This window comes from Cyclopterus lumpus, chromosome 10, assembly GCF_009769545.1.
Source record: "Cyclopterus lumpus isolate fCycLum1 chromosome 10, fCycLum1.pri, whole genome shotgun sequence".
Classification (NCBI taxonomy): Eukaryota; Metazoa; Chordata; class Actinopteri; order Perciformes; family Cyclopteridae; genus Cyclopterus; species Cyclopterus lumpus.
Window position 1 is genome coordinate 13,764,875 of NC_046975.1, and position 8,646 is coordinate 13,773,520.

At 37.9% G+C, this 8,646-nt stretch overlaps 1 protein-coding gene across 1 annotated transcript; it reads left to right on the forward strand.

The window, feature by feature from the left end:
- Positions 1-2,321: 2,321 nt before the first annotated feature.
- Positions 2,322-8,412, forward strand: p2rx3a (purinergic receptor P2X, ligand-gated ion channel, 3a). Its single transcript, XM_034543807.1, has 12 exons — positions 2,322-2,452; positions 3,715-3,850; positions 4,128-4,199; positions 4,955-5,024; positions 5,785-5,878; positions 5,962-6,039; positions 6,146-6,287; positions 7,058-7,194; positions 7,285-7,378; positions 7,912-7,977; positions 8,066-8,143; positions 8,284-8,412. Exons 1-12 carry the CDS (start codon positions 2,322-2,324, stop codon positions 8,410-8,412), a joined length of 1,227 nt encoding a protein of 408 aa, XP_034399698.1.
- Positions 8,413-8,646: the final 234 nt, after the last annotated feature.

The window sequence follows — 8,646 nt, forward strand, 5'->3', positions numbered from 1 at the left end:
TGGGAACTATGAATATACAAAATGTTTTTCCAATGCCTCGAGTAAATGTTGAGACATTTATAGGAAAGCTTTGGCCTTATGACGGCACTACAGGAAAAGTCAGGTGGTCACCAACATATGTAAGATTCATCCACTGGGGAACATGAATGTCTGCAAAGTTTTATGGCACTCCATCAACTAGATGTTGAGATATTATCAGTCTGGACCAAAGTGTTGGACAGTGCCTTTGTGTTCACGTGATCTTGGGATGTTTGTGTAATGGCATGTCCTAAATCCTAAATGTAGCGGCCAAATACAGATCGAGTGTGGATGTTTTTACATAGATCCCTTCCTGTTGAATGATGATAACCACTTTCACGACAGTGTCCCCTTTCACAAAGAAAATCCATCCGTCAATCTGACACTCACTCCTCATGCGTGTCCACATTTACAATCTGACAAATGGTGTCTCATATTTGTAGATGTACGTGTTTCACCATATCATTGGCCATTACAGGAATGCAAAGGCTCTAATCTTTGGGATCAGGGTTACAGTTGCATGCAGCCTGAAAGCTCGTGCATGTGTGTTTATCCTGTCTTCGATTACGTTAACAGTAATTGACCACAAACATAATGGGCCCACTTATGAAATGACAAAGTCTTCAGGCTCATGCATTTATACACACACACACGCACACACACGCACACACACACACACAGACAGACAGACAGACACTGTCATTGCATCATTACATTATCTCCCTGATATAAGAGCCAATAATGCTGTTGGTTCTCGTGAGTATGTTGAGAAGTGATCGTATCATATGTCGCAATAATTGCACAGTTGTCAAAAACAGCTTATAACTTATTACCAAAGCCTCCCATAGCAGCCTGTAAGTATAGAATCTGATTTATGTATATAGTGTTGATGTATATGACTGAAACAAGTGATAATGGAGAGATATTGAACATATGTGTCTGAGTGGTTACATTTAAAGTGATGACATTATCACAAGTTTTCACTGCTACTTTTGAAGAATGCATCTCAGATTAACTGATGAAACCTGAGTTAAAAGTAGAAGCATTTTTATCTTCTTGTTTTTGTAAAACATTCTTGAGCCAGAATAAATAGGAAGACACAGTCCGCAATGTATACAAAAACATTTTTCATACGGATCCCTAGAATTGTGACAAATGTACTGAGCGAGGCATTTTACAGTTAAAGAAAAGACAATCTAAATGGTTATGACACTATTTCGACATATTTCAATAATATTTAGCATTTGTAATAGTTTTTTGTCACTTATTAGTTGCTCCCAATATATTTTCAATAAGCCAAGAATGGCCAATATACAGCAAATAGGCTCAGATGATTTACCAGTCGAACTAACAGGATCTTCTAAAACCCAAGGAAGGGGGATCTTGTTTGATTATGATCGAAAAAGTAAAACTAACATATATATATATATATATATATATATATATATATATAATATACTTGTTTTAGTAACAGTCTTCAGGGTGTTGTGTAACATCTGACCAGAGGGAACAGAGGAAAAATAACCTTTTTACAAACTGTCCCATTTATAGTAATTCCTTATAGAGCTTTGCTGTTAAATACACCAACCAAATAAACAGGTAATGTATTTCATCCCTTATTTCCATTTCACAGCTTTCTGCTATTAAACAGCATTATAATTTTAATTTGTAATTTATGGTTCTGTGAGTGAAGTGTTCGGGTTTTTGGGGTTAGATTCCCTCAGAGTCTCTCAGTAACACTGAACAATGAATTAAGTGACGGTAGTGTACTTCAAATAAAAGCATTAAAGAAACGTGGACAAAACTACTTAAATGGATGACAGAAATGTGTCTGGAGCAAATGAAAGTGGATGTATGGGATATTGATCAGTGTCCCTGGATAATTGTGTGTGCGCGCTTGCATCTCCGGCTTATTGTGAGAGAAAGAGGCGTGGGAGATGGGGATTTGTGGTGCAGAAAGAAAGAAAGAGGGAGGGACAGCAGAACACTTTCACATTTTCCTCTCGCTAATTCAAGTAAAGGAAGGGGAGGTCCAGTTTGTGTTATAAACCAGTGAAACAAAGAGGAGAGAGACAGTGAGGTCTAACCATCAAATATGCAATGAAGCAGACGAACACAGGCCGCACCAAGTAAGTGAAAGACAGGATCAGAAATAGTTTCTCTCAGTAGAATCCGGAGGGAGCTACAGTTTTACCACCTCACTTCCCCGAAGGCACCTGTTGAGGCTGACCAGGTGTTAAACTTAGACTCAGGAGGACCCGTCTCTTCGTCCGTCGCTCTCTGACTTGCACCGACAAGCAGCCATGGGCTCAATGGTGGGCTGCATCACGGACTTCTTCACTTATGAGACTACCAAGTCTGTGGTGGTCAAGAGCTGGTTTGTGGGCATCGTCAACCGGATTGTTCAGCTGCTCATCATTTCATATTTTGTCGGGTCAGTGATGTGTTTCTTTTGGTTTAGTTGTTATGTTTAGTGGTTGATTGTGTTTTTTCCTCCCCAGGTTAGTTTCTTTGTGTTACAAGCTCTGGGATTTCTCTTGGTATAGACTCACCCTAACAACAAAAATATTTTTTTCAATCTTGCTATGCAGATGTTTTTTTGTTTTATTTGGCCATATTTTGAGATTTCCTCCACAAACAGTTTTCCTGGCAAACTACTTTCAGCAGTGAAAAAAAATAATCAGATCTTTTACTTTATAAGAGTATCAATTCTACAATGTAAACATATTTAATTACAAGTAAAAGTCCTTCCTTCTAAATTTTTCAGAAGTAAAAGAAAAGAAGTTGTCAGCTAAATTCAATTCAAGTATAAAAAGTAATAGTAGTCGCTGTGCAGCAGAAAAGCCCCTGTCAGTATTACATTATTATATATCAAATTGTTTCAGGGTGATTGCTGATGCATGAACAAAAAGGCAGCTTTTGATAGTTGCATCTGGTTAAGGGATACGTTTATTAAGTGCTGTACAAACTCTGTGATACAATACAATAAAATCTGAAGTAGAGGGACAGAAAATACTGGGAGATATGCTACAAAGACCCCAGTTAAAATGGTAACTGTGGATGGTGCAATTTAATTTAATTTACCTCTTAGACCAGTAGGCCATAGGGATTCCCAAAATGTAACATTTTTAAATGGCTTTTTAAATGTAAAGAAATGTGCAATTGGATTGCCATCCAACTTGTGCAAATTAATGTATTAATTCATACTTTTTTTATCTTTATCTGTGATCAGATTTACTTTCAGCCCCAGTTGGTGCCTCTCATGTATTTTCATTACATTCAAGAGTTAAGCATGCAATTAAAAGAGAAATATAAAGAAGAAATGTGATCCATAAGGTTGTTTGACAACAGATGTTTTGTTCTACCATCTGGATGAAATACATAATCCATCTACTGCAAAATAATAACGAAGTTTTACTATTTTTAATTTGTATATCCAAACAAAGATGGTAGCCTGAAATGACCAAATGGCAAGCATAAAAGTTTTAAAAACTAATATATGTAAAAAGGTTCAATGCACTTTTGATACAGAGGTAAAATCCAAACCCTTTTTATATTAAAACAAATGTTAAGGCTGAACTTGATCAAAATAAATTGATACATTTATTAAGTAAAATATGTCCAGAAACGAGACTTCATATTCTCTACTTCTTTCACGTAACTCTTGATCTGCTATTAATCCTGTGTGCCCTGCAGCTGGGTCTTCATCCATGAGAAATCGTATCAGGTGAAGGACACCGGCATTGAGTCCTCTGTGATGACCAAAGTGAAAGGCTTCGGTGACCTTAACGGCCAAGTGATGGATGTGGCCGACTATGTCTTCCCCCAACAGGTGTGTGGCGCCCGCACAAACATAAGCATGACATTTGATTCATTTTCAACTCTCAGGTTCCCTGTCGGACGGACGACACACATTAGGTGGACTGAAAGGTTTGGTGGTGGTTTGAGGTGCACATGAAGAATCCGACAGTTGATAATGCATTGTTGATATCAATTTTGTGATGAGCAAGCTGTCTTTCTGTCTCCATCTTTCCATGTGTGGCACATTTCGACCGTTGTACAGCATTTTATAAAAATACAGAATATAATAATGATCCACTGTGTTTCAGGGCGCAGGTATCTTCTGCATCATGACCAAAGTCATCATCACAAAAAAACAGTCACAAAGAAAATGTGCAGAGGTGAGGACATTATTTAAATCATTCAGTTTCACTGGCATTGTAAAAAATGCAGTCAGAGCCTTGCATGATGATGTAAGGGCGTGCAGACTCTGAAACATCTTCTAAATCACTTCTTATTAAAACCTTTTCTGTGAAGGCCTTTATAAGACCCCAATGTTTTGTTGTCGAGTTAATGTTTTAGCTATTACACTTGTTTATTTTATTCCTCTATATTTATTATATTGTATACATTCAAGGAAGGCAGTGCAAAAAAAACATGGTCACATATCTTATAGCTTACTTGCTTACTTCATCATCATTACTGTAGTGGTCATTTGTCCAATAAATCAAAAACAAACATAAACCCAGGTGCATGCTGGTCCTGTACCTGCCTACTCCTACATATAACCACAGGTGCCCACAGTGTTACCCAATTAACGAACAAATGAACAACCAAAAGACTAAATATATCTACAACAACAATAAAGAATAAAACTAAACTAAAAACTATCACAAGAAAAAAGCTATTCTAATATATCAAAACATCTAACCTAAATAAGCAAACAACCTGAATGATTAAACAATACTACTTGTCAATAAAATAACTAAATACCAATATCAAATAAATAGCTCCAACAGTTACATTTGTTCTATTAAAATAATTTTGTCCAAGAATACCTCTACATCCAGAATTACTGAGGAAGTGAAAGGAATTTAAAAGGCGTGTAAGGGTTGAGTGTATGAATGATATCACGCTTTAAGTTTGTGTGTTTCAGGTGGAGAAAGGGTTTAATTGTAGCAACAATGACGACTGCAAAAAGCATCTAGGCAGCGTCCTTTCCAATGGTGAGTCTAAACTTAAAGGGTATCTTTGCTTTTTTTAAAACCTATTTCCTACATATTTTTGTGTCTAAGTGAATAATGGGGAGAATCATTTTTGGAGTTGAGCGAGTATTGAGCGAGAACTCTGCAGCCGCTAACCAGAGAGGCAAACTATTTTCAAGTACACTCAGAATCATGTTCTTTAAAACAAGAAAAGACTGCAGAGGCTGAGTGTTCAATCAGTTAAACATGCAATAAATCTTAGAATACATTTAGAACTTCTCAAGATGTTGCTCCGGCTGACAGACCTTAATATAGTTAATCTATGTAGAGATTGTCCTGGTATAATAGCATGTTTAAAATGATTCTGCTAGTGTGGGATTTTGTTTATAGAAGATGGAGCCAATCCCAGAGAAAATTGTTGTAATTGTAAAATCCTATACATTAAACATAAGGCCAGGTGTTAGATGTACTTTTCCAATTTACACTTGATAAATCTTTGGCCATATTTTCAAACCTAAGATTGTCTGCTCATATGGATCATTGTTCATTCTGATGACTGACACAAGTTAGTTTGACCAAGCAGTGGTGGTGTAGGTGGGGTGTAAACAAAAAGTGATGTAAAAGCAGAAAACAAAGGAAGTATGCATCTTTCCAAATGCACACACTCTGTAAGTGATGCACAAAAGACTGTAATAACTCTTATGGCTTCCTCTGTATTAACCTATGAACCAGATCATCTCAATTTAACTGACATTCCTGTTCTTTCTGTCTCACCCACCAGGGATGATAACAGGTGTTTGCCTTAACTCCTACAATGGCACCGGTCATTGCGAGATTTATGGATGGTGTCCAGCCGAGGATGACAACGTTTATATGTAAGATTTACACATACAACACATCCTCATTGAAAGACTTGATTGTCATCCTCACATGTCGTTCTCTGTCAACATCCTGCCAGCAAACCCATGATGGATGTGGTCAAATTCACCATCTTCATCAAAAACAGTGTTCGCTTTCCACTGTTCAATGTCACCAGGTCGGTCACAACAAGACACACACATTATCAAACTTAAGCAGCTGAAACAACTGTGAAGAAAATATATAATAATCCCACATAACCTGGTGAAATATCTTTCTCTCAGAGGGAACTTTATCTCCACAATGACATCCAGTGATATCAAGAAATGTACTTACCATCCGGAGAAAAACCCCTTTTGCCCCATCTTTCGTGTGGAGGACGTGCTGAACATCACTAGGCAGAACCAGACTGCACTGGCACTCAAGGTCTTATCTGTCCTCTATCTCCTCCTTCCTCCTATTTCTCCTCAACATTTCCTTAACTTTTCATCCTCAAGACTAAAATGTTGTAACTACACACAGAGATAGTTTTGTTGACATGCATAGGAGTAGGCAGCAGCTCATTCCCAATAACAATGCTTTGTCACGTCCCTCAGCATCTGATACCAACGCCCAGGGCACCTTTTAGCATCTATATGAGATGCACCGGGCTTTTAATTAATGCTCGACAAAAGAGATTTTAGTTATGAGACAGTATTTGATTGTACAAATGCGTCTTGTACCTTTGGCGACGGAGCTAAGCTAATAAACTAATGAGTTTGCTAACTGTGCGTTAGTTAGCTTGGAGAGCTTTATTTTCTCTCTTCATTATCTTTTTATTGAAGCTACAATAGTGCACAAAATGACAAGCAGTAAACAGAATAGTAGTGGGAAAATAAATTCAGAGAATCTCCAAGGTTTTGTGACTGACTAGTACCCGGTGATCACCCCGTTGGCTGGCAGATTAACAGTTAGCTCGCCAGCAACAGCCGTTTACAAAGTAGTCCTGCAATTATTCACTATGCCACAGAGCTTCCAGAAAGAAATATTTTGCAAAGACACACTGATTGTTTTCACGATACTAGTGTAACCCTGATTATTACTAGCCGAAGGTTGAGCAATTAAAAAAGCCGGCTAAATTCTAAAAATTAAAGGTTACTCTATTACTTAGAGCCTCAATGTACATCTATATTTTCCTTTTCATCCTTCTCTTTCAGGGTGGAGAAATAGGAATAAATATTGAGTGGAAGTGTAACTTGGACTGGGGCCTTGAATATTGTCTACCAAAGTATTCATTCACACGACTGGACGCACCATTTGTCAAGAATGCCGTCTCCAGTGGCTACAACTTCAGGTAAAGTAAGGGGGATTTCTCCTCTCCATGTCAAATCTCTTTATACCTTTTAATTCTTTGGTCACTTTTTTCCCTTCTCTTCAAATGCAGATTTGCCAAATATTTCATGACAGAGAATGGGACTGAATTTCGGACACTTCACAAAGCATATGCCATCCGCTTTGATGTTATGGTCACTGGCATTGTGAGTTGTGTAACATGGTCAAGCGTCCGTGGTCGCCGAGGGACTGGTGACCTGATTGTTCAGGTCCTATGCCCTGACCAGTGGGCTATCCTGATTCTAACTACTCGAGGTTAATGACGAACCATAAAAAACAATCGTTTCTGCCTCAAGGCTGGTCTTGGCATGAAAAGCAGTGTGATTCACAGCACTGTATTTTTTAGAGTTTGGTTTTGTTAGGAATAATTTAGTGAGCTTTAGAGGCTAACTAACTCCATGTTTAAGCCAAGCTAAGCTAACAGGTTGCTAACTCTCAACAAGACAACAAATAACTGTAATATTTCTCAAATTGTCAAAATATTTCTTTAAAATCTCCATTCATGACTGTAAAGTAATTCAAAATCATCATAATTTTTCAATGAGAAAGTTGTGCGGAACACTTTTTTGAAAAGTGAAATACAATTTCACAAACTATTATACAGTATATTCTGTAGAGACCACTCCTGTGGGGGTCTGTTTGTACATTACTTCACCTAAACTGACTCCATCTCTTCCAGGCCGGAAAGTTTAACACAGTCCAAACACTGATCCATTTGGTAGCTGCCTTCACCTCTGTTGGACTGGTAAGAAAATCTGATCAGGCTAAAGACAGTATTTATTTTGTTGCTGTCAGCTTTGATTACACTTTCTTTTTTGCATCTGTGTCGGCAGGGTACAGTTCTCTGTGACATTATTCTACTGAACTTCTTGAAAGGGGCAGACCAGTACAAAGCCAAGAAGTTTGAAGAGGTAACTAATAACAGTTGCATGTTTTTTGACTATCAATATAGACACTAACGGCAGAGTAAGCTTCAACAAAGCTGTGAGTCCAGAGGACCTTTCCTGCAAAAGCTTCATCACAGACATTCTTCATTGTTTTGTCCATCCAGGTGTCGATGGCTCAGATAGAAGCATCCCTTAGTCAAAGCCCAGACAGCCAGCTGTCACTCAAACAAGGTATCAAGAGCTCCTATGACTCTGGAGCCATTTCCCTCGCCAACTCGGACCAACCTATTTGACTGACAACAACAATCTGAAGAAGTTGACTTTCCTTTCTCTTTCCCTTTCTGCCTGATTACAATAGATGTGTTCTGCCTTTTCTGGTTGTCATGATCTTGCAGACAGTTTTAGTTTTCAGAAGAAAAGAATAATTAATCAGCTAAAAGAATAGCTGATAACACAAACTGGACCCTTCTGGTTAGCAGCACGCAAGCAACATTCTCCTAAGAAGATTTAAGATGAAACTCAAAGAA